Genomic DNA, 27,462 nt, shown 5'->3' on the forward strand with positions numbered 1-27,462 from the left:
CTGCGCGTCCGGAGCCTGTGCTCCGCAACGGGAGAGGCCACAACGGTGAGAGGCCCGCGTACCGCAAAAAAAAAAAAAAAAAAAAGACTAGATGCTTCCGCTGCAGGGGGCACAGGTTCGATCGGTCGGGGAGCTAAGAGCCAACGTGGCCAAAAAAAAAAATGAGATAACATAGGATAGGCTTGGCTAATCTACACACTGAAGAATTGAATATTGACATATTTGGATCATGGAAGAAAAACGTTCAAGTGTTCACCAGTTATTAATTAGAGACTCAAGCATGACTCTGGGAACGTGCTTTTCATTTTAAAGCAGGGGGCGTGGTTATGAGATGGGTCGGGCTGGCTTCTTCAGTTCTGCGGTGACCTCCACGTATCTGCCTTTCAGACCCTGGCGCCGGAGGAGGGCATGGCTTTGAACCACACGGCTCCGGCCCCGGATGAGCGCCTGCCGTACTACCTTCGGGAGGGGGATCCCTTTGCTTCCAAACTTTCCTGGGAAGCGGATTTAGTGGCTGGCTTTTACTTAACAATCATTGGTAAGTTTCCTTGCCTTTTCAGTGCAAAGGCTGCATCTAGAAAATTCATGGGCTGCTATGTTAATTTTGCACAAAGATTCCAACACTTGAGTGGATATTTTGAGATGGAGAGCGGGAGGAAGCCGGAAGAAGGGGTGGCATCACAGAGTTCATACATGTTTCATAGAAACGACTATTATCTTTATTATTAGGGATAAATATTCCCTCGATAATCCAAAGAAGTTTTGCAGCAAAATAATTTATCTTGAGACTATATTTCATTTTGGTTGCTTTGATAGTAGGCTTGTCTACCAAATGACAAAATTAATGATCATGAGCTCTAATTTAAATAGAATGCTTTTACTTTTTGAAAAATACTTTTGATACAAGGATAAGAGTATAGTCTCAGAACGGACCTTAGAACTCATCTAGTTTAGCCTCTGCTTTTCACAATGGAGAGAACTCTGTCCCAATGCTGTAGTCAGGATGGATACACTGTGTTTACTTCACCTAAAGTCAGGTCCCACCATGATAGCATCACTAAGTGATTTTGATGAGAGTTGAAAAAAATGTATGAATGATAAACGGAAGTCAGTTCAGGGTCAAACGTTTTCCTGCCTGATCCACAGCATGGTACGTCTGCTTCCAGGCTCTGGTATCCAATGTGGTGGCCACGTGTGGCTCCTGAGTCCTTGAACTGTGACTTTTCCAAATTGAGATGTGCTGTAGTATAAATAGACACCAGATACTGAAAACATAGGACCAGAAAAAATCATGTAAAATAGCTCATTAATAATTTTAAACAATCGACTACATGTCTAACCTATAACATTTGGGGCCTATTAGGTTAAATAAATATATTCTCAAAATTCATTTAGTAATATTTTTACTTTGCTTAATATGATGACCAGAAAAATTTAAATACATATGTGGCTCACATTTCTGGTTTCCATGACATTTCTATTGGACAGCACTAGTCTAGGTAATTAGATTCAACCACAGTACTTTTCTTACATTGAAAATCGCTGTTTTAAATTTGGGTAACCAGTGTGCAGGTGGGTTATGTCTTTAGGTGTGTCTGCCTTTAATCTTTTCAGTTGTTGGGTCAAGCTTTCTCTGTCTCCTTCTCTCTTTCTCTCCCCCTCCTTCTCTCTCTCTCTTTCTCATCTACTTATTACGGGCTAAGACTTTCATTTAACCTCCTGAAATTAGCCAAACTCATTAGAAAAGTCTGGAGACCCCTCTATGGTCAGTGCTTGAGGCAAAAGGAATCCATGAAATTGAATCAGAAATTCCACTGCAAAGGGATTCCCTGGGTCCTTGGCTTTGCTATTAGTTATTATGGTACTGATTTAAATTCTTTTTCTTATCAATGGACCTCCATGTCCTTTCAAACACAAATATATATCGAGTGCCTATTCTTTGCCACTCTTTAAGTTGCTGGGAATACAGAAGTGAACAAAATGGGCAAACTGCTCTCTCCCCGCACAGGGACTACCTGGTAGTAAAATCCACATTGAATTTTTATTAAACATAAGTACTTTCAAGGATCAGAAAAGACAGAAAAATAGACATCTTATAAATTGAATTTGTCGCAATCAATTGCAAGGAATGAATTACAAAGTAGCATCTGTAACCTGACATGTTTCTCCAGATGACACAAAATAGGGAGGACGATTAAGGGGTGAAAATCTACAATCATATTCAAATGGGAGTACTGAAGAGGCACCAGATAAAGGGGTCCGAAAAGAGTCCCGGAACAAAGGGAGCCTCAGATCACTCAGGGAGTCGGGGGTGGGGCCAAATGTATGTTCCAGGGCAGTCGTTCGTTCAGGATGAGGCCAGGGCCAGCTGGTGGGGGCTGGACTCATCCTCGACCCAGTCTTGGGTTCGGTGCTGTGTCTGGTTCCCTCCCTCCTGGGGATGTGCCCAGATTCCTTTAAAGGAACCAGAGTGGAATGACATTCTTGGTGAGCTTTGTTAAATACTAGAAGTCTTAGGGAAAACTGGAAGATGAAAAGATAATGTGAGTTTGGAATAGAGGAGAAATAAACTAGAGACCCATTTCCGTCCTCTACTCTTCTACTGCAAATACGTAGTTCATTAACGGTCTATATACGAGATTTAAATTTTTTGTATTCATAGAAAGAGTCAGGATTTTGGTCATCAAAAAATGTCCCCCTCACTTTAGCTTTTACCTTCTTAATCTTCTTTTCCTTTAACTCTCATTAAAAATAAGTTTGCATTCTCCTCATACTCCCCTACGGGAGATTGCCTGTGGGAATAATCAACATGCAGCTCTCGCAGAGAGTTGACTATTTTTTGATAAGCTTTGGGCACTGGGTGAAGCCTTATGAATCATTAGTAAAGATAATTTAAGAAAGGAAAAATAAGAAAATCAATATTCTCAAAAGAGAAGTAAAAAGACAAAGGATGTTTAAATGAGCTTTGTGTATCAACTGCATATGCATAGTTACTGTTTTTTAATCTTTTTGGATACAAAGTAGAAGGCATGTGTTTATAATTTTTCTAGCCATGTTTTCACATTTTAGTTTCCCAGTGTGCCTTGTTAGCTGGTTTCCTTTAATGCGACATGGGTTTCATTTTAGTTGGTTTAGAATCTCCACCACCTCTTCTATTTTTTTCCTCCTCTGTCTTAAGAAAGCTAAAGAGGTTTTAATAGACCACGAGGCAGCACTGACTCCTGGGATTCAGAATTTCCTAAGACCACAAACGCAGTTAATGCCTGGTGGTTTCAGACCATCAGCTGAAACACACATTTTTCCCCCTTGCCCCCCCAAATGAATTGTGGTGGAGAAGTAGAAGTTAAGATAGAAAAATCTGGGTTTCTCCTGTTAATACTCTCCTTATTCCTTACTACTAAAGGCAGCTGTACCAGATTCTCATTTATACACAGCTACACTATGAAGCAAGAATTCCTGAAGAAATCTACTCTACATGTTAAGCTATGGAAGTAGGTGTATTCTTTTCTTAACTAAAGTCAGTAGGGATTGGGTCTTTTTGGATTTAAACTGGGTTTGTAAGAACTTTTGAACAGTATCATTGTAATGTCAAAGCCAGTCATTAATAAAAGGATATATAAAAGTGGGAACACATTTATATCATTGTTGGTAGGTTGGTGGGTTGACGGCCACTTTCTCTCCCTTTGGTGGGAGTGGGAGAGTCCATGTTAGCAATCGTCACCCACTTCCCCTTCATACTGAGTCCAGTAGCAGTGGCAGATATCCAGCGTCCATGTCCTCAGGATGCAAAAAAGTCCTGGATGTGTCTCCAGGAGATGACCCTGTCCTTGCAGGAGGTCATGCCAGCCTAATCTGGCCTCTGCTTCTCCTGAATGCTGGTCCCCCCTCAGGAGTCCACAAGAAGAGTGAAAGCACCTCATTTGGTTTGGGTCACTTCGTCTTCAGAATTTATCGATAGCCAAGGGGTTAACCCTTCTCATCAGAGGGGAGGAGTTCTATAAAGCTAATACTCTAAAAATGGCTGAGGCGATGCTGCATCCTGGGGATTAGTCCAAGAACTGACCATGGGGATTCCCACACCCTACTGAGCTTCACTGGGAAATTAGTGGTTCTTTTTCTGGGTAAGTGCCGTTTGACCATCCCTGACTCCTATCCCTTTGGAGGTGAACCATCCCTCGCCTGTCACTCACAACTCATGCTTTTTATTTCATCTTCTTGACTTAGATTTTTATTTAGAATCCTCTCGCTACCCTCTAAATCTATGGTGTCCATTTTTTGAAATTGAGAAGTGTTTCATGTCTGAGTGAGCTCTAAATCCTAGTTTTAACGACGGAAATTTGTATTTTTCCTTGTAGGGATTCTGTCCACATTTGGAAATGGGTATGTCCTTTATATGTCTTCTAGACGAAAAAAGAAGCTGAAACCTGCGGAAATAATGACTATCAATTTAGCGATCTGTGATCTGGGGATTTCAGGTAACGCAGCCATGCCATTTCTTCTTTGGGGGTTTGAATGCCCCGTTATAAAGTCCTCACTGGCTCACAGATCACCCTACCCCCAGCTTCTTTTGCTCCTCCTTTCACAAATCATCTTTACAGTGTTTGTGGTAAGTCAGCAGAGTGTTGTTTGGCTAAAGAGATCATCCGTTTAACATAGATGGAGTCCATTCCATGTGCCAGGCATGTTAGATGCTGAGGATACAATTTGAAATGATACATGAGACTTTGGATACCTCAGAGTATAGTGGGCTAAATGATTCAGAAAACAGAAACTTACAGACAGGATTTAGATCACTGTTTTGAGCTCTGTTAAGTCCCTCACTCGCTTAGGGAAATCTGTTAAAATAAACATCAAGGGGGTGAGGTCTTAAGGGTAAATGATGGGTCAGAAAGGTGAGCCAAGGAAGGGGGAAGGGTTGCCCTTGTAATGACATATTTAAGTGTGGCTTAGGGACTGACTGCAAGTATAGGAAGCTTCTAGTTCAGTGGTTCTTGACCTTGGCTGCACAAAAAAGTCACTTGGGGAAATTAAAAACAAAACTAAAAACAAAACAAAAACAACTCACAGCTGGGTTTCATACCCAGAAATTTTGCTTTTAATTAGTTGAGAATGTTACCTGGCCATCAGGTTATTTAAAATTAGAATTTCCAGGTAAATTTATTGTGCAGCCAAAATTTTGAACCACTGGTTTATTTCTTGCTTCTTTGGTCTTTCTGGTAACCCAGCAAGGAGGAATTGGAAGAAAATTTCTCTTTAACCGTAATTCATTTTTACAAATATGAACAATTTTGGGTCAGTCACTTCCCTTTACATTTACATAGAAAATTCCAGAGTTGCCTAGATACACTCAAATATGCCTCTGGATCCCCACTTTCTGCTACACAGCGTATGGTTTTAAGTTACTAGAATTAGGGAAATTGAGTTTGAATAGCACACATCAACTCGTCTTTCCACTGGAAATCTTTTAGCAGGGTCTCATGCAAAGCATCCCTTCTAAAATATTTCCCGGTATTTGTTTCTCTCTTCATAAGTGGATTTTTCTGCCACTGCCAGTCTCTGAAAACAAGTCTTGGTGATGTGTCTACTTACTGAGTCACTGTTTATTACCCAGCAATGGATGTGCTGCCCTCTCACTGAGTTTGGATGATCTTGGTTATTTGGGAAGACTTTACTCAGTATGGACAGACTGAAATATCATGACCTCTTTGCGGAAATACACATGCACATTAAGAGGAAAGTGACATATCCGGCCCTTTTCTGTGAAAATAGTCGCGATACGCCTCAGAGAATTTGCGGGGCTGCAAAGTGACTGCCATTCTCATTTTGGCCACGAGATGGCGGTGTCGCAACATGAATGATGGCTCTCCGGTCAGCTCACCATGCTGCCCCCTAGTGGTTCTCTCACTGGTACTGAACGTAAAATGCTTGAATGAAACCTGCCATTTCAGTCACGTCCTTCGCTTATAACCAACTTATGCTTAAGGCTGAATTAGACTAGGTTTGAATAAAAATGTCCTTAATTGGTCAGATACATTGAAAATGCTTTCAACCAAGCAAGTCTGCTGCAGAATTGCATAAACCACCTCATTACTCTGTAGATATCTTTAGAGTAATTCACCAGAAAGCATTTTCTGCCATGGGTTAGTTTTCTCTGATCAACTCAGATCATTTTTTGCAACCTCTGGTTATCTCTTAAATACATTTTTTCCTTCCAATAAACCTTAAAAATTTTTATGTCTTTTTAATTTTTTTTCTTGCTTCACTATATTCCATTATAAGCACCTTGAATAAACACATCCTAGAGACCAGATGTATGTCATCTATACAACTAATATTTATTGTTTAAATATCAATGGCTCTCAATCATGTATATGTATTAGAATCACCTGGGGAGCTAAAAACAATATATTGTGACGGCCCAGCCAGGTAAATGAAGTCAGGTAAATGAAATCCAGATAAATTAAATCAGATTATCTGGGGGTTGGAGCTCTGGACACTGATATTTAAAATTAAGCAAAGCAAAGCAAAACAAAACAAAACTCCTCCAGTGATTTTAATGTGCAGCTGGGTTTAGAACCATTCTACCTAGTGGAGGAGGGAGAGACCTTTCCAAGAGGTTCATCAAAACCCTTTGGCATCCCGAAGGTTCTAGATGACATCCCATAGGTTCATCAAAAGCTCCACTCCAGAAAGAAGCCTAAAATACCTTTTGCTGATGGATACCAGGCACAACAGACACAAATTTTGCTCCATCGGAGTCACATTCAGTTGTCTTTTTTGCTGTCTTTAGCACCCACCCAGCAGACACTCAATTCAAGCTCTGAGTTTGCTGTCTCCCCTGCCTAGAATATTTTCCCTCTAGATGTTTGCTCGAGTCCTCAACCACTGATTTAGCATCTACCTAAACATCACATGCGCAGAGAGGTCTTCCCTGATCTCCTGATATAAAACAACCATTTCCGTCTATTTCCTTCCTCTGCTTCATTTTTCTTCCCGGAACTCATCATGACCCATCAGTCCATCATATTGTATCTTATATTACAAATTATTTGTTTCTTTTGCCCCCTCTATCTATTAAAAATGAATCTGTTAATCTTAATCTCCACTTTGTCCTCTGGCACCTTGTTGCATCCTGGGCACTAAATAGTTCATTCGTTAAACAAAAAACTAATTCTTTTACACTGGGTTTCCTCACTGACAATGGGTTGTAGACCCAATAGGACTGGGAAGCTCTGATATGAGGGTGCCCAGTCTAGCCAGTTGGAGTATGAGACCAGCTGTGTAGACCACTAGAGGCGATGTATGTCTAACTTAGAAAAGCACCCAATAAATATGTGTTAATTGACTGAACTAACAGTGTACCAGGTACGGGGCACACCTGGGAGGGGTGGGGAAGGCTGGCTCCTGCAGGCTGCCAATGTCAGTGACTTGGTTCTCCTAACGCATTAAGGTTGGGGAACCCTCTTTTGACAGATGGATCAGATACAGATTTTGGAAAGCTTCCTCAGCCATTTCCTTCAAAGAGGGGGAAGATTGAATGCACAGCTGGATAAGGCGGGTGCAGGGCATGAATTACAGTAGAAGATGACTTCCTAGAAAGTAAAAAAAACAAACAAACAAAATGAACTGATGACGCCTGAAGGAATAAATAGTTTAAATCCCAGAAATCTGGGTCTGGCTGTAAACAAACTGGGCCTAACATTTCCAAAAAGAGCTCTCTGTGGTCTGCATGGGATAAAACTCAACAGCGAGTTGCGGTAGGCGAGGTACATTTTAACCGAAGGGAACTTCCCTTGACAAGTTGCTTGGCGCTCCAGTTGTAGGCAAACCGTTCACCATCATCTCTTGCTTCTGTCACCGCTGGGTGTTTGGCTGGATTGGCTGCCGCTGGTACGGATGGGCTGGATTTTTCTTCGGCTGTGGAAGTCTTATCACCATGACTGCTGTCAGCCTGGACCGGTACTTGAAAATCTGCTATTTATCGTATGGTAAGTAGGAAGGTTTCTATTCCCTGAGAGTCAAATCTAGGTGGATTGTCAAAGCGGTACAAGTTTTATCCAGAGGTAATAAGGATTATGAATAACCTCAGAGACCAGGAGTATTTCTACTTATAGCTTATCTTGTTCTAACCTATGTTTAAAGATTGGAACCTGTGTCAATGTAGGTTTCTTTAAATACTACTTTTATAGGAATGTCTGGTGTTTGGCTATGATGCTTTTAAAAGTATCATTTTTCTGTCTAAATTGTGTAAGCTTTTACCGTGTTATGCCATACAAGCAAAAGAATGCATTTTATACATTGAAAGGATGTTGGGTCCAAGATGTTTAGCTGGTTCCCCAAGTAGTAAATATAATTATACGGAAAGATGTTTCTGGTTCTCCTTTAGCACTCAGGATCCCTATGACTGCAGAGAAGAGGAATTCTCCTCCAGGTTAGAGAGCCGTGCCTGCAGGAAAGGACACACATACAGAAATACCGCCCAACATTCTTTTTGTGGTCTTGGTAGGTAGAAAGATGAGTAGCTAAGAGAACTGGCCAGGGGTGAACCGGCAATAAACAAATTTTCAGAGGCTAAAGATTTTTCTTTAACGATAAAACGATTCTACGTGTGAAAAATTAACTTTTCGTACTTTGGCTTCTTGGGGCTCTGGAAATCTACTGAACCCAAAAGAGAAGGATTTGGGCCCCTTAAATTTAATACTGAGAACCAGGTGTAACCAGGGAATAATATTGGTTCCCACCACAGCTGCTTTGTTTGTTAATCTCAATCAGCTTGATTGTGTGACCATGGGGACAGACTGTGGCCTGGAGCCTGAAATGGCAAGGATCAAGTTGATGTGACACTCTCAATGGGGTGGAATTTCTCTTTATATTTTAAAAGTTTACAGTCCTAAATTAAAAAAAAAAAACAAACATGCAGGGGGTCAGGGCAGGGGTAGGGTCATGGCCCAATGTCTGCACCATCCAGGCTCACCTTTAAAAAAAAAAAATTGCATCTTTTTCTAAACAGCTTAAAACTTGCAATAGAAATAGCTTGAATCAAAAATTCCAATAAAATACAAAAAATACAATTATAACTATGCTGGATGATTTCAGATTCAATATTTTTCTATAAACTTATTTTTGGTCATATCAAAATAGATTTTAAATATAGATTTTACAGACAAAAAAGCAAAAGTTCCATTTCCTGAGAATATTTGAGGAATACTAAACCTCGATGTCTTTGCTTTTTAAATATTCTCCTGACTTTAGGCTTTGGGTCAATTAAAGAGATGGTGCCGCCCATCCCCAGAGTCATTGCAGGGCATAATTCCTATGGGAACTATCTATTTTTTCCAGCTTCTTCTAAGGTTGATTCTCGATAGTCTAGTTTCATCATTTGATTTGTCGCACAATTAAACACTCCACACAGTGTCTTGGAATGCTGGAATTAGAAGGTCGCTTGGGGACATGTAGACCTTTTTCCCATGTAATGTGATAAACTGTTTTAAGGCATCCCTGACAGACAGCCACTTGGCCTCTTCTTGAATAATTCCAGTGACCAGTGACGGGGAGCTTACTACTGCACAAGGCAGCCCATTCTCGGATTGGTCTGCTCTCATTGTTACAATGTTATTCCTTATATTAAGACAAAACTGCCTCCCAGTAACCTCCACCCATTGGTCCTAGTTCTGACTGCTGGAGCATCACAGAACCAATCTACTAATCTACTCCCTCCTGTACTTGACAGCCTTTCACCATAACCGAATGTAAGTATAAAACACCTCACTAAGTAACCCTAACCATAAATGCTTCTACGTATGCCTATGCACATTCCTATAAATATATATAATTATTTGTGCCAGTGTCTTCTCCATTAGAGTGGAGAACTGAGAGCTGACAAGATATCGTGGCTACGTAATCGTCACCCCTATCTGGTGGGTCCGTGAAATTTGCATTTTATAGCACTGTATGTTTGAAAAAATAGAGACAAAGGAAACAATCTGTTATATTTCTTCTTAGCGCCAGATAAGGCAAACACAGGAGTAAATACTCGTGTTAGTGCAGTTCTTCATAGTTTGCAAAGGAGGCCTGGCATTGTTCATTTCACCCGTACCAAAATCTGTAAGCAGTATATCTTTATTTTCTCCATTTTACTGATAAGAACACTGACGTCTGGAAAGGTTACATGAAGAGGGTCAAATACTAGAAATGAGAAGCATTAGGCCCTTCTGATTTCCCAGACCTCACATGACACTAAACAGAGGCAGGCCTCGAGTCTGTGCTGAAGAAATCGTTTGGCTTTTATTAAGCATGTTTTGATATTTCTTCTCTGCTACCAAAAAGCAAGGTAGTTAGGGGTTACTTCTCTGGCCCTTTGGGTTTCAGGCAATAACCGGTATGGAGGTAATTTCCCCTGCAGGCTGAAGCCCTAGATCAGGCTGACCTGTCTTAGGTGGTTGTATTGAACTTTTGCAAATGATCACTAGCGCTTTACAGCTTTCCTTAAATGACTGCACTGTTTCTGCCTCTTGGAATTCTCTTTCGGCGAATGGAAACTAGTGCTGAAACACAGAGCTCATTTTTTTTTGTTGTTGTTTTACTGGAAATATTTTCACAGAATTTCTTTTGCAGAACATGATATGATCTACCTAGATTCCCCACTTCTCCATCTGTGGCTGTGTGAATGTGACTGTCGTATTAATAACATTGGAAGATTCAAAATCTCCTCTCACCCAGTGGGGTCACCCCATAACGTCACCCCACACAGTCATGACCGTGGCACCAACACCCACTCCACGAGTGCTTAGGTGAGAGGCACACGAGCTTTTAGGAAGAAGCGTATTTTAAAGATACGGGCAGTGTCTTATCACTTCTCCCGCAAAGGACTCTACCTTAGATAAACCCTTAACACATGCTTTTTTGGGCTCCATCTTTATATTCTACCAGTTGGCCTCTTGTCCTGGATAGGATCTCAAAGATCATTCCGGATGTTTTCCCAAGATCTTCCACTGTCTTCAGCATCCTCTCATCTTTTTTACTGCCACCTCTCCCCAGCTTTTGTCACTTCCCCCTCCCAAGGCTCCCAGATGCCTAGAGAAAACCTTCCCTGTGAAATCACTTCCAGATTTATTCTCTTGGAAAAAGGGCCCAAGCTCTGGAACTCTCTTCCCTCCACCCTACTCTCCCTCCGGCTTTGGTTACTGTGACCACTTCTCCCAGAATCCAATGGATTAACTCTTTGGATGTGGAATTTGACCTATGGAAGGGAGGTATCTGGGCGGAGGGTAGATTACATCCTGCTAATGCTATTCTTCCACCTCCAGGGGTTTGGCTGAAAAGAAAGCACGCCTACATCTGCCTGGCCGTCATCTGGGCCTATGCTTCCTTTTGGACCACCATGCCCTTGGTAGGTCTGGGGGACTACGCACCTGAGCCCTTCGGAACCTCGTGCACCCTGGACTGGTGGTTGGCCCAGGCCTCAGTAGGGGGCCAGATTTTCATCCTGAACATCCTCTTCTTCTGCCTCTTGCTCCCAACGGCTGTGATCGTGTTCTCCTATGTGAAGATCATTGCTAAGGTTAAGTCTTCCTCCAAAGAAGTAGCTCATTTTGACAGTCGGATCCCTAGTAGCCACGTGCTGGAAATGAAACTGACCAAGGTAACTGCAGTCGTAATTTACAAACGTGTTTTCTAATCAGTTAAAACTTCATAGGGCAAAGAGGACAGAGAATGTTGGAGACTGGGAGAACTTCGAATGTCCACTGTTTATGTCCTTATGAACTTTGTTATTATTTATTTAAACCTTTGTAGTATCTCTTCCCTCTGTCTCTATCTCCCTCTCATTTACACACACACACACACGCACACACACACACACACACACACGTCTCATAGCTACCGAATTTATACAATGGATCTACTGGGGGCTTTTTCTTTCTATTGAATAGGATATCATTGCTTCTTATAATTATTTCACTAATAAGAGTAATAACTTTTATAATTCATAGAACGCCTCACAGCATTTACTGTCCTGTATGGACTTTGATGGGCACGATTAGGGACATTCCTTATTAACAGAGTCAGAGCTTACCATGTCTGCTTTCCTATGGGAAACCCATCTTCACACAAGGGCAATTTCTGCAGCATTGAGTCCCTCGGCAAATGCTAGCCTCAGAGTTAGCAGCTCTTCAGATATTGTGGTGTAAGGAAAAGAGCAGACAGTTTGAAAACGGATGAGAGTTTGGATTCTATCACCGACACTTGCCAGGTTTGTGACCCAGAGATAGATACTTAACTTCTTTGAATCTCTACTTCCTCACTTGTGTAATAGTAGTAACATCTATCTCTCCGGGTTGTGGTGGGGATTCAATGAGATAAACATGTTATCCTGTCATCGGCTGCGTGGATGATGTTAAAGGAATCATAATTCCTCATGTCTCTTCTAACTTTTAGGAGTTCTGGTAAGGGCTAAGGCAGTGGTCTTTACACTTCCATCATGTTTCACCCTTATATCGAGGAAATAGTTTTCAGCACATACTCTCAAACTGAGTTTTTAATATTAGCACACCCTAGTTTCCATCTTATATTTGAAAGATAAAAATAAATGTAGATTGAAGTTCTAATCATTCTTCTGGTGTCCCAATCCATCATGTTGAGTGATATCCACCTTCAAGTGTCCTCACAGCCTACCCTGGAGACCACTGGCCTTAGGGACTAGGAGTAACACAGTTCCCTCCAGACCACAGGTGGCTACCTACTAAGTCAGGACTTCTGTCCTAGTAATAGTTTTCTCTCCAAATTTCAGATTTTTAGATGTTGTGCAAGGACCTCTTGGTTGCACAGTGAGAGCTAGAGGTTCTGGTTCCTTTACTCCCTAAACTCCACATTTGAGTAGAAGAAAGTTTGAAGTTTTCATCACTCTAAATCTATACTGATCACCTAAAAATGGAGCTGTTCTACCTGGACAAACATGCAGCATCAGGAATCATGATCAACTTCTAGCTTACAATGGGCTGTCATGTAAGAAAAATATTTCCATAAATTCAGGATCATGAATTAAGTTCTTCATTTCTAGCTCTTCCTTTAGCTCCTGTCTGTGATGTAAAAAACAAACTAATGCCAATAAATTCATCCAAGTTAAATGTGGATTCCGTTTCATCCAAATCCTATTTGGTACCAGGTACTGTTCTAGGAACTAGATGAATGCAACTGAGCTAAGAGTGTTTGTGTTCAATAGTTCGTGGAAGTATGCCCAGGGAACCACGTGATGGCTGTCACATGGGGATGTGATCTCAGTTGCATTCCTGTAGGGTGGCATGCCATGAGGCTGCCGAGATGTCATATGATGTCCTCTCCTCTTCCCATCCCCCAAGGTTACTGGCCTTGAGACACTTGTCTGGGTGAATCTGGGTCCTCCTACCCATGAGGCCCTTCTCCCGTTTCTCTGAGGCAATCACTCATCATCCTCTCTCCTGTTAGTTGAACTCCTCAACTCAGCCCACTCACAGCCAGCTTTCACCAATACCCTAGCATCTGGTTCTTCGTGTATTCTTGAGGGTGGGCAGCTCGTTAGTCAGAGCTCCTAAAGCTTGTTATACATACACGGGGAAGCTCAGCATATAACATTTAATTTGATGCGTAGTGTTTTTGTTTGTTTTTATTAAAATATTTTATTTTATATTGGGGTATAGTTGATTAACAGTGTTGTGTTAGTTTCAGGTATAGAGCAAAGTGATTCAGTTATACATATAAATGTATCTATTCTTTTTCAAATTCTTTTCCCATTTAGATTATAGGGTTTTGAGCAGAGTCCCCTGTGCTATACAGTAAGTCCTTGTTGGTTATCTATTTTAAATATAGTAGTGTGTATGTGTCAATCCCAAATTGATGTGTCATCATTCTCCTTGCCCTGCACTGTGTAGACCAAATAGTCAGGCTCACCCAGACCAGATTAATCAAAGCAATGTTAGAGGAAAAGTGTAGGCATATATGTGTATGATTTTACTTTATATATGACTTCTAACATGTATTCTCATTATATTATACATGATATCTATAGTATATGTTACATCTTGACTTCATTTGTATATATAAAACCTATATTAAAATAACCTAAACATACAATGCTTCTAATTATTGACATTTGTGCAAAATATTTAAGTCAAAATTCAACCTACGTTGAAAAATAAACAGAACTTTCTACTGTGGCACATTCTGTTCTAAATTTAAACTATTTTCAATTACTAGTTAATTTTGATTTTTTTTGTAGTGACTAAACATAAGTAGAAAAACCTTCACAGGCCTTTTCATAGTCTTAGAAGCCTTGTCCTCCGTTCAACTACCTCTCAGGATTGGCCCTTTGCTTGTTCATTTGATGCTTCTGATCTTCAGAATGTCCTGGTCTAAAAGCTTATGAAAGGCCACCTCATAGGATTATCGGATCAAAATAATTCATTTCTTTGTGTACTCTAATTATTTCTAGGTAGGTTATTATCTGGGCCTGAATTTTGCCAGTCTGACCTCGCCAACTTAAAAATTGATGTTCCAGCTATAAACCTTTCTCCACATTGTAATTTCCTTCTAATTAATTAAAAAATGGTTTTGCTAGACTTTTATAGCAGGCTGAAATTTCAGACTACAGAAATTGCAGAGGTGTGCAAAAGCAAAAAAACCCCTACAGAAACCAAAAAAAAAAAAAAAAAAGGAAAGAAAAAACCCTTTCTCTTTGTATTCCTATGACTCAGTATAATCTCATTTTTATGCCGGCATTTGACCTTGTAAAACAGACAACGTTACACAATCAGGGTAAATTCAGTTGAATTGGGTTTTCCTCCTCTTCCTAGGCTCTGTGTAAGTTCAGGGAGGTCTTTATAACTCCATGGGACCAGTGGGTGGGGGCATCTGGTTTGGTTGTTGTCATTTATTGACCCTAGTGTTGCTGAGATAGTTAAGGTTTCCTCTGGCATCAGGCATCCATTGTCATGGGTCACTTCGCATCTTTCTTGTTTCAGCTGTAAGGCCTCTTCAGACTCACTGGAAATTCCAGGTACTTCCCCATCCTTCTTTGGCAACCCATTGGGTGGATGTCAAGACCTTGGCTGGCACCCTGGGAAGTGAGGCACAAGCTGTCTGCTTGTGCAACTGCATTGAGAGTCTATTGTTCCCCCAACCCCTTCCCTGGCCCCCTGTGCTCGGTTCAGTGGAGTATTTTCAGGACAGCTTCTCAAGGTCAGTTACCAGCTCCTCTGACGTCCTCCCTTGCCTTTGGGCTGTAGGCCCTTGACGCGCTGTGGGCTCTTGTATCCACGTACGTCCCTTTAACTTGTCCACACTGTACACTTAATGCCTCTAGTCTTGCACATCTCTGGCTGCAGATACCAAAAATCATTTTTGTCACGCTCGAAACCCTCTACTTCAACTATTTCCTCTCTTGTAAGTTTCGAATTTCTATTTTGAAACTCAGACGCTGAGAAATGAATGTTTTACTTCTTCGGCATTTCTGCTCGTGACAACCTTCATACCAATGCAGTGGACACTCTTGCTGCTGCCATGATGAGGGGGAAGGTGGAATGACAGGAAGGAAATACCAGAAGTTTCCGTTAATTTTTCCGTATATGACTACGCTGCACATCTTGGTACTTCATATTTATTCATTCAGCACACACAGCTCACCTACAATGTCCCAGGCCTATAGTTAGTATCCAGATCCTGTGGACACCTGGGTTGCTCTTTATTTCTCCTATTTCTACCAGGAAACCTTCCCAATCCCTCCTGCTTTGTTGAAGTCCCTCTGCTATGGGCCACCAGAGGACTTGGCGTATCCACTTTTCTGAATGACACATCTTTGTGGCTCTTTTTGCAAGATAGTAGCTGGATGAGAGCAAGTGCTGTTTGCTCTGGCTCCCCAGGGCCCAGACACCTGCTAGATACTTAATCAGGATTGCTGGGATGACACATAATTGAATATACTATGTTAATTAACCTAATCACCTTGATCGGTGTTAACTGGTCCCTTGACCCCCAGCTTGAGGCCCTCTGTCCGTTTTATACCTGCAGAGGCATTTTGTTTTGCTTTGTTCTTTCACATTGACTGTGAAGCCTTTTTAAAACTCATCAACGTAAACCTCTGCTTCCTTCAAAAGACTCCCCTCCAGCATCGCTCATGGAATGTTATTTATCATTGGGGGTTCAGCGTCAGAGAACCCCCATGGGGACTCTGAGGGCAGTTAGTGGGAAAGCAGGACTGTATTCTTGAACCAATTTATTAATTGCTTTCCTCTGGTTCTTCTTACTTGTTCTTAGCTTCAGTGTTACTTTCCAGAGAAGCGTTCTCCAAATTGAATTCACGTCCTCCTATTAAAATGTTTCATTGCCGCTTTTACGTTTGCCTTGTAGAACTTGTCACAATTTTTAGTTAATTTACAATTACCTACTTACTTCTGTGATTATTTGTTCCATGTCTGTCTTTACCACTAGTCAGTAAGGCCCACAGGGGTAACAACCATATCTTTCTGTTCACTTTGTGTCCCCAGAACCTAATACAATGCCTCAAACATATACAGATATATTTGTCGATGCAAAGAATTTCAAAGTTCAGTGCCAGTTTTGCCACTTCCCCACTGAGAAATCTCACAAAGCTGACACTTGTTATTTGTGTTGGCTGACAGTGGCTGAAACCCTTTCCGGGTCTGAAATTTCCATGTTGAGAAATTGTCAACATTTTATGTCTTGCTGGGGAGCAGCAGGGGAGAAACAATGTTTCTGTGCAAAGATGGCCTCTTGACTTAAAAGATACGCCAAGACAAGTTATTGATTTTCCAAGATTCCCTTGTGGCTGGAGTGCAGCTATGACCCTAGGCTCCAGCTATGGTAGCCTGTCTCAGAAACTAGTGACACCTGGTGAAGGGCAGGGAGCCTGCTCCCAAGGACACGGCTACAGCAGCAGGAGTTTGTGTATCAGAACAGGTTCAGGTCATAGTTTTTGGGTATCATTTCTGTCTGCTTGGCCCCAATTCTCAGTTGAGCATTCCCAGTGATGCTCTGTCCTAACCAGTGCATTCCTTTTCTGTCTCACTCAGCTAAGGTCCATTTCTGTTGCTTACAACTCAAAACACAGATGCATAGAGTGACATGACCTAATTTGCAGCCTCTCCTTCCAATCACAGCTGTCGCTTGTTTATGGAGTAGTGGTATTTTAAGATTTGAGAAGACTGCAACTGGGAAGTGCAGAATTCTTCTTTTTCTTCCACTCCTTTAAAAAAATTTTTTTAAATTTATTTTTTGGCTGTGTTGGGTCTTCGTTGCGGTGTGCAGGCTTCTCTTGTTGTGGGGCACGGGCTCTAGGCACGTGGGCTTCAGTAGTTGTGGCTCTCGGGCTCAGTGGTTGCGGCATGCGGGCTCTAGGGTGCAGGCTCAGTGGTTGTGGCACACGGGCTTAGCTGCTCCTTGGCATGTGGGATCTTCCCTGACCAGGGCTCAAACCCGTGTCCCCTGCATTGGCAGGCAGGTTCTTAACCACTGCGCCACCAGGGAGGTCCCTACTCCTTTTTTAAAAAAATATAAATTAATATTTCCTAGTCGGATCACAACCAGGGCACCAAAGCTCTCAGAAATTTTTTCATCAGTGTATGAAGGTGGGTCTGAGACAGTTGGCCTTTGTTGTCATTCTGCTGGTAAAACAGAAGGAAGGAGGAAACTCAAACTAGACGTGTTTGGAGTTGTCGCGTTACTTAATTTCTTAAAGGTGGTGTGAAAGCGAAATATCGCTACCCCTGTTTCTATATAGATGAAGAAACAGAGGGCCGAGGAAGGTAGGTCACAGCTGTCCAGCTCCCCACCTTCCTCCTTGTCACTGGCAGCATCCCTCAATGACAGGCTGCCCACGCGTGGAGGGTCGTAGTCTTACAATTGGCATTTATCATTGCATTGCCAACTTTTATTACTGTTTTCCCCTCTAGTTGGGAACAAATCCATATACTTGCTGGCTAGAGCCAAGAGAGAAAAACCAAATCTGATCCTGCCTGTGTTCCTGCCAAATGTATGCTCTCTGTAGGCAGGCGGGACCCTCTCCTGCCCTGTCTCTCAATGCACAGATGTGGTGATCTCTCTCCTTGTGACCTTATCTCATCCCAGCCACTGCAATATCTTTGTTATCAGTAGTCTAGCTGGTTCTGGAGTGTGATTCAGCCTCATCATTGGTGGGGCATTTATTCCATCTCTTTGGCTCTGATTTTAAGCCTTCACTTCCGCATCCAGTCCTCTCCTTATCTATTTCATTATCCAGGGTAGCAGGCAGCTTCAAATGTTGGCTGAAGTCTTACTTATATCTGGGCAAAGGAGCCTGGTGGAAGGAACTGAAGGGGCAGATCTTAGAGAGAGATTCTGTCTCCCTTACAGTGGTCAGTGGAACTGAAGCAAGATTGGAATCCAAACCTGAATATCTCCATGTCAGACTTCCCCACTATTCCACACTGCCTCTGCACACAGACGAGATAGGACTTCCCTTTTTTGGAAAACTTCTCTGCTGTAATGGTTCAGATGTATTGGGCCCAGAGGCAGCGCCTTATAGAACTTCTTCATTCCTATTCTATTCTTGCTTTAATTGGTTAATTCACTGGAATTGATCCATTGTGGGCAGTACTGCTTACGTGATGCCTGATGCCAGCTTGAACCGTGTAGCTGAAACGTACCAGTATTTCTTGGTCCTCTGCAGCAAGATATTTTAAAAATCAGCAGGGTTGCAGATGTGTGATTCTTTTGTAGAAGCTAAACACGTATTCTATGAATTTCCTCCCACAAAAACTGTCTAGTTTAAGAATTTGAAGTTTTATTCCTTTTCCAGTGAACCAAAAGGCAGTGATAAAAATGAAGCAATTAAAAAAATAAACAACTTGGAAGAAATTGATGGGTACAGGTGCCTGTATTAGAATTGGTTTAAGGATGTCTGGGAGAGAAATTTTGGAAAAGAGAAATGAGGACACACTTAGAAATGTGGAAAGTGAAGGACAGAGTGATGGGAAGATTAAACGTGCTCCAACTTGAGTAGAAAGTTCTGGGAAAACTGAATGTCACATGAAACTTTTGCAAAGTTTTGCAAAGTTTTGTAGTCTCTCTTAAAAATAGCTTTAATATTTCAAAGTTTAATATTTTGTGGACTTTATTTAACATGAGAAGCTTGTAGAAAATGACTGTGCCTCATATTAACTTTGTATTCACTTCAAAAACATAAGTAACATTATGCAGTACTTTGAGATCTAAGCTTTTATCCCTCTTTCTGCTTTAAACTTGATTTCTAGTCATTCAATTTGAAGTATTTAGCTTTATTCTAATCCCAGAAAAAACACTCGGATTCATTTGCTATGTATGTAAAAACCTTGGTATATTTTAATTCTCTTCTGTCCTTTTAAAAAGGATAACAAAATGCAAATGTTTTAAGTCCTTAGTGTTCCCCATTACACACTCCCATAAAAAGAGAAAATATGTAAAACGTAGAAAATATTATGGACTAAGTGCTAATCTATTTTTTGTCAATGACTTTGGCAGCAACACAGAAAACAGCTTTTGAGATACTGTGAAATCATCTTATGACTCACGCCAAAGGAGAAAGGATGGAGCTATGTTAAGTTCCCAGACATCGGCTAGAGCAAGCTTTATTTATATCGTTATTGTTTATTTGAGGATTTAGAAAAAAATATGACCCTCGCTGTGAGCTTTGAGGCATCCACTCCATTTACAAGCAAAAGTCACACAGACCAAACCAAATGCTGTTTCTCCTGGGTAAGCTTCTGCAGAAAGATGGAAAGGCAAGTAGGCAGGAGAGCTGCGTGTGTGCATCAGGCCTCCTCTATAACTGCTGAGCGCAGGTGAGAAGTTTAGCTCAGGACCCTAACTCGGGACTTGAGGACGTGCAGGAGATCTGGGCTCATTTGATTCACCTCTTTCGGATTTAGATTCTCTATTTGCAAAATGGAGCAAAATGGTTACTGTTGAGGTTTTTCTTTGCTACAGTTAATATTTAAAGATGATCCTTGAACTTTTGGGGGTAGAACTTTAGAAACTGAGACTTTCAGGTGGATTTCTTATGCTTCCTTCTTGACACAGCCCACACATATGGGGTTCCCAGGGCAAGCACACCCTACTGGCAGGCTGTGCCACAGATCAAGTAGACTGAGGGGTCCGGACCACTTCCTGCATGCAATAGCTCTGCTCCCACAAAAGCATATTGAAATGCACATGCACACAAATGATTTTGTTATGGGAAAAACTCTTCCAATTGGATTTCAAACACAATCAAGTATGTGCAACTATTGTTGCTTTAACTACTATTAATAAACTATTTGGTGTCTCATTCCTCATCCTCCACACCAGCTTGACGTTGCTGACCTTGATGCTGGGAGCTGTTAATTTACATTTTACTTCTTAAATTAGGGGATGGGGGCTGTGAAAGGAAGTGGCTCCTGGCCTCAGATATCTCCAGCCTCTCATCCTCCCAGGCCGTTAGGTAACTCAAAAGGAAGGCTGACTTTTCCTAAAACTGCCTTTATAAAATCCCAGGGTGGGTCTGACTACGCTCGTTCTAGTCATGTGTCCAACCCTGCTCCTAGGATTGTAGCCAGGGGCATGCAGTCCTCTGGTCAGACTTGGTCTTGTGATTCCTGAGATGCCAACTCCATAAAAGAGTATACAGGGCAGAAGGGTTGCTGGCAATGCTAAGGCCGAAGGGATACTGGGAAGAGGGAAATAAATACAAACAAACAACAGCAGATCTTCATCACACACAGGGCAAATTTGAATACGGTTTCATTATTTATCTTACTGAAAGAATAATCTAGTAGATAATGGTATTAAGGATGCTTTGAAGTTAGTTCACTCTCTCTCAACAGGGGCTTAAAATAGCTCGCATTTAAAAGAAAACCGGAAGCTTGGACTTCCTTTGCAAATCTCGGTACTCTAATTAAGACCCCTTTTGTTTCTTGTTCATACAGTCGCCTAAACAAACCTGCTCAGAATGGAAAGTCTAGGCGTGCCGGCATTGTGTCTGCTTTGTTCATTCTTTTATCCTCAACACAAACACGTAGGAGATGCTCTATCACGCTTGCTGGTTGAATGAATAAACAATGACTTTTCTGCCTCCGATTTTTCCCAGCTGCATTTTATTTTAGAGGTTAATCTTCCTAAACGTGACTCTCATATGTCGCCTGCTCAAAAACCTCCTGGTGCTTTCAGGCATATGGAATTAAGGGCAAGCTCAGTAATATGTTATACAGAACCCTGAATACGTGGATGTTATCTTTCTTTCCAGGCTCGTCTCCCTTGGTTGCTTTCTCACACATCAAAGTGAATTGCTTACTAGTTCCTATACAAACCTCACACATACCTGTCTTTACCTTTGCTTGTGCTGGTCTCACTCGCCTTTATTTCCATTTGCCAGCGTGTAGGTTATACGCCACATTCCTCCTGAGACTGTTCTTACTTTGCTCCATAGCATGTAATTTTGTCTTCCTCTGAGCCGGCACTTAAACCATATTCAGCTTTGTCACGTAGTTGTTTGTGCTCTAGAGGGATGCAACCCAGGCACGGAGGTGTGCGGGTGTCTCCAGAGCACTTACACAGTGTCTCACGCAAAGCACTTGCTAAAAAAAGATTTGCTGAATTCAAGTGGGATAATCTATAGGGTCAGACTACATTCTTTTTTTCAAACTAAATAAATTTATTTATTTATTTTTGGCTGCGTTAGGTCTTCGTTGCTGCAGGCGGGCTCTCTCTAGTTGCGGCGAGCGGGGGCTACTCTTCGTTGCGGTGCGCGTGCTTCTCACTGCGGTGGCTTCTCTTGTTGTGGAGCACAGGCTCTAGGCACACGGGCTTCAGTAGTTGTGGCACGTGGGCTCAGTAGTTGTGTCACGCGGGCTCAGCAGTTGTGGTGCAGGGGTTTAGTTGCTCTGCGGCATGTGGGATCTTCCTGGACCAGGGCTCAAACCCGTGTCCCCTGCCTTGACAGGTGGATTCTTAACCACTGTGCCACCAGGGAAGCCCCAGACTACATTCTTAAAGAGACTGAACGGCAGATGGTGAGAAACTAGTCAGGGTGCTTTGAACCCTATCTCTAACTATTCTTTGGTCCAATTAGACCAATTTGGTCTAATTTGGTCTAAAATTAAGAGGCTTCTAAGGGTAAATCTAACTTGGTGAGAGAGAAAAGCACTTTCTGGAAAAGTCTCATTTTATACAACTGTGTCACTCTGGTTCAAGCTCGATGACTCTTTTGCTTTGTAGCTCGTGAATTTCCACCATCTGAGCCTCAAACTTGAGCCAAAGGAAATTCCATTTCATAGAAATCTCGGAAGAAGCTTCCTATTAGAATTTCAAACAAAGGCAGAGTTTCTAAGTTTCCTGAGGCAAACGAGGGCGATTTAAAATTTCATCAAGGTGTACACATTCTCCATCTAGTTTTTAAGTGAATGTGGGTTGAGAAGTCTGGAAATTTCCGGCTCACAGATGTCCTTTTAGCATGATTTTCCTGCTCCACGTAGGCACAATCTGACACCTTTTATAGGGTTAAACTTCGGGTCTTTGGGTACATTCAAATTCTGGAGTGGAGAATGGATAAGATGTGGTGAATGGGATAAGAATTGCCATAACTTCTTCTGGCTGAACATCTCAGAGATCCATATGAAATGACTCCTACTGGCAAGATAAATGAACACATGATAGACAGACTTTCTTGGGTGTAAATAGGCTGTCTGATCCTCTCCCCCACACCCATCGTTTCCACCAAGTGCCTCGATTTTGTTCTCTGTCGCTTTCCCTTACCAGGTAGCGATGTTGATTTGTGCTGGCTTCCTGATCGCCTGGATTCCTTACGCAGTGGTCTCCGTGTGGTCAGCTTTTGGAAGGCCAGACTCCATCCCCATACAACTCTCCGTGGTGCCAACCCTCCTGGCAAAATCGGCAGCAGTGTACAACCCCATCATTTACCAGGTCATCGATTACAAATCTGCCTGTTGCCAAACTGGTGGTTTGAAAGCCACCAAGAAGAAATCTTTGGAAGACTTCAGGTAAAATTTCTGAAGCTGCAAATGAGAGATACCCTCTTTGTTTCAAAATCCCGTGGGGTTCAAGCCACTGGGAATGCTGCCTTCTTAGGGTTAGAGCTCATCACTTAGGATTAGTGCTAGGAGGACTTTACTTTCTGTTCACCAGAATTCCTGAAATCAAGTAATCAGATATATAGGAGTTGGACAACAGGAGTAGAGGGCGGGAAAAGTGATTCTGCTTTTTATGGTAGAGCAGCCAAGATACGGAGCCATGACCATTTGAGCATCCACCCTGTATCACTCCCATGTGGAACCAAATCCACTTCACTCCAAGAGTTACTGTGCCACATGGCATCGATCCAAAATTAAGTTTTCACCACGGAAAAGATTCTCTTGTTTGGGACATTTCTACCATTAGCTAAGATATAGGATTTGGACAGGCAAAGGAAGGGGAGAAGGGGAGATGACGTTTTTACTCTCTGCCAGTTTATTTTCACAGCAAGACCCGTAGTATCTCTTCTCTTTGTCAGATGAGGAAGTGGAGGTTCAAGCAAGGTGAAGGTCTGTTGGGTTTCAGAACTCAAGCATGTTGACCCATAACTATATCTACTTGCTTTAAACTGATCTTCATTCGAGTTCAAACACATTCTAAAAGATCTACAGTTTTAATGTTAGCACTTATTACCATTTTAGGCTATGACTACTGTGTTGCTTTTAATTATCCCATTTTCTGAAAAGATCCCTGCCATAGGATAATAAAAAATTAAACAGAATAAAAAGATCTACATTTTTATACTTCCTTCCCCCACATATTGTGATTTTGATGTCCTGTTTTACATCTTCTGCTACACAATGAACAAGTGAGTTTGGGGATCCAGCGCCATTTTTCCTAAAGACCCGAAAGGCTCAGGGTGAGTCAAGAGTGGAGGGTGATTGGTCGTGTTCTATCCACTCAGGGACAGTCTTAGTAGAATGTGGAACAGGCACCAAGTTCCTGGTGTGAGGTGAGGGGTATTGAACGGCCCCTTAATTCTTACTCACTTGAAGTCTAGATATTTTTCAATGCTATTTTCCTTGAGTAAGTAGGGAACAGAGGAAAAGGTAGAATTAACTATGAGAAGATGTGGGTTTTTTTTTTTTTAAACATCTTTATTGGAGTATAATTGCTTTACAATGGTGTGTTAGTTTCTGCTTTATAACGAAGTGAATCAGCTATACATATACATATATCCCCATATCCCCTCCCTCTTGCGTCTCCCTCCCACCCTCCCTATCCTACCCCTCTAGGTGGTCACAAAGCACCGAGTTGATCTCCCTGTGCTATGCGGCTGCTTCCCACTAGCTATCTATTTTACGTTTGGTAGTGTATATTAGTCCATGCCACTCCGAAGTGAGAGAAGATGTGGGTTTTGACCTTGTTCTTTCACTGTGCTCGGGCAAGTGACGAATCTTTTGACCTTGAGTTTCCTCAGCATGTTGGTACAGCAGCAAAAAAAAGATAAAACAGGCACAAAACGAAAGGTAGTGCTGTCGCTGTTGCTGTGGTCCAGGGGAAGAAACACACAACTTGGAGGTAGGAGACCAGAGTTTAAGGTCGGTTTTGCTGTTTACAGTAGCTCTACATCTTTGGGAAAATGAACCACTCAGAGCCTAGGATTGGGATGAGCTGAGGGCAAAGCCCATCTTCCAAGCTGTAATAATTACACAAAATGCCCAGGTGAAAAGGGCTAGGTGACAACTGTTAGTGTTCTTTTTTCCACATTGTTGGTGGTTATTACCATCTCTGTTGAATTGACTAGTTAAATTCAAATGCTAAAATGCATCTGTTTTGGACGTAATAACACTTTGTCCTTATCAGCTATTAATACTCTATTATGGGGCTTCCCTGGTGGCACAATGGTTGAGAGTCCGCCTGCCGATGCAGGGGACGCGGGTTCGTGCCCCGTCTGGGAAGATCCCACATGCCGCAGAGCGGCTGGGCCCGTGAGCCATGGCCGCTGAGCCTGCGCGTCCGGAGCCTGTGCTCCGCAACAGGAGAGGCCACAACAGTGAGAGGCCTGCGTACCACAAAACAAACAAACAAACAAAAAAACACAACAACTCTATTATGAATGCAGGTAGGGAGAACACTTGTAATGGAGCAGCTGCGGGAGAAAATAGTGAGGCACTTTTTCATCTGAAGGAGATGGGAGTTTGACAGGAATGACTGAAGACAAATTTCACTCACCTCATAATTTGGCTTCAGACTGACTCTGTGTTCTGTATATTTGCTCACAAGTGTGAGGAGCACGTAAATATTCAACACTCCACAATACAAAGAGAAAAAAAATTATGTGGAAGAAAATGACTTAGGGCCACAAAGCTTTGGAAAAATCAGTCAGGCAAGGGACAATTCGGTTCACCTGCTCCGATTAGCCATTTATGTGAAACAGAGCAATTGCTTTGCCTAACAAAAGCAAGGGCTGCTTCCTTACTCCAGAGTTTCAGCTTTTGGTGGAAAAAGCAGGTGGTGGTGATGAAGCAGGGTGGAGGCCTTGGATTCTAGAGGTTGAAGCATCTTCAGAGAAGAAATGTTGAAAAGATGTGATGAGTTGCAGATTCTAGAAGGATCTATCTTGGGGGAGAGCCAGAAGGCGGAGCAGTGGCCACCAGAGTTTTCTTTTTAGCTTTCCAAAGAAGACAGACAAACAAGAAGAACAATATTTATCTTTGCTGCTATCAAAAAGCTAAGAAAATAGGTAATGTGGAGGTCCATAGAGTGAGGTGTAGTCCTAGGAAGCCAGTTCAGAGTGGCTAATGTATTACCAGAACAATTCAATTGAATTAAACTGGATTCATTTTAGCCTTGGTCTTTCATTTTCTGAGCTCTGAAATGTACTACTCATAATGGGAGACTCTCTTGGGAAATAGTTTGAATTCAAATAAAAAAGCTAACGTGTTTGAGTATGAGATTGTTGAAATAAATTTTGAGTAACTTTAACGGTTCATTAAAAGTTAACTCATTTTCCCCCCCTTGAATTGAGTCCCCTGAGATTTTGGTAGACGCTGATGAACTGAAGGAAAAAAATGTGGCCAAGAGCCCTTTTTGAAGTTTTATTATTCACTACACTATATTATCCAGAAGTAGTCTCGCATATTTTGTAAACAGTGTTTCTGCACCCTGGCTGTGTATTAGAGACATGCAGGGAGATTTGAAAAAATACCGCTTTCTGGACCCCATCTGCAGAAATTTGGATTTAACTGGTCTGGATTAGACCTGAGCATTGGTTGTTTGGTTGGTTATCTCTCCCAGATGATTCACATACACAGCCATGGTTGAAAGCCAGTGAACCAGAGTCTGGGAAAGGAAGACATTGACATTGCAGCACGTGGAGTCATAGGCCTTTTACCCCACCTACCTAGAGACCAATGAGGCCACCAGTCACCAGTGACAGGTGACCCAGACTTCAGATGCAAGGCCAATCTTAGGTGGAATAGAAATGTTCAAAAGAGCTGGTGGTGCATAGTGAAGGCCTGAGGCATTCCACATTCCTAGTATTTTAGTAAAGATAAAGAACAAAGAAGAACAAAGCCCCAGACTCTGGCATTGCTTGTAATCATGCCTCCTCTGACCACGTTAGTTGGGTGAGTCACAGGGCCCAACTGAGTGGTAGGTTGGTGTGCAGAGAATTTTGTCCTAGAGGACAGGAAACTCACTAGGGCACAGGAAATGTGCTCTAAACCAGTGGCTTGTTTTTGGAAAGCTCTGCCCAAGGAATTTCTTGACTTTGAATATTCTAAATTGAATTATTATTTTCCATCTCTTTCTAATTCAAGTTCTGTGCATATAATCTTCATGGTACTCAAGTTTGACATGCTATACATATATGTCTTTGTGTATGTATCTGTGTGTATATGTACATATATAGTGTATTATATATATATTAAATTGCATCTTTCTTCTCCTATATCCAGGCTGCACACTGTAACCACAGTCAGGAAGTCTTCTGCTGTGCTGGAAATCCGTCAATAGGTATGAAGTTGGACACGGCATTACTCATGGACACAATGATTCACTTATTTGCTTCTTCACTGCTGTAAACGTTTGTGACCACACTTTTATCTCGATATTATATTTTTATATTTTGTACCCTCTCCCTCTTTTTCTTTAGGCCAAGATTTGCTAGGAAATTCCAGTGGCCAAATGGAAACTAGATGATAGGTTACTACTTCAAGGAATATTACTAGAATGAGGCTCCCTGGAATATTTTTCTTTTTAATTCTATTTTAAAACCTATTGTCATGGTACATAGTGTGAAGCCTGAGGTATTAAGAAAAATGTTTAAAAGTTTTATTTATTAGGGCATATTTAATTTCATTACATCATCATTATTATTTCTTAATGTAGGGCCAGGGAGGCCGTTTCTGGGGCTCATTTAGGTGGGTGATCATGGGGGCAGGGTGTTGG

At 41.8% G+C, this 27,462-nt stretch overlaps 1 protein-coding gene across 1 annotated transcript; it reads left to right on the forward strand.

The window, feature by feature from the left end:
• Positions 1–408: 408 nt before the first annotated feature.
• Positions 409–27,027, forward strand: OPN5 (opsin 5; the record flags this gene model as incomplete). Its single annotated transcript, XM_082848415.1, has 6 exons — positions 409–538; positions 4,356–4,475; positions 7,818–7,988; positions 11,307–11,641; positions 22,795–23,036; positions 26,970–27,027. 6 exons carry the CDS (start codon positions 409–411, stop codon positions 27,025–27,027), a joined length of 1,056 nt encoding a protein of 351 aa, XP_082704541.1.
• Between the last annotated feature and the right edge of the window lie 435 nt (positions 27,028–27,462).

Source organism: Leucopleurus acutus, assembly GCF_964270905.1.
Source record: "Leucopleurus acutus genome assembly, chromosome: 10".
NCBI lineage: Eukaryota > Metazoa > Chordata > Mammalia > Artiodactyla > Delphinidae > Leucopleurus > Leucopleurus acutus.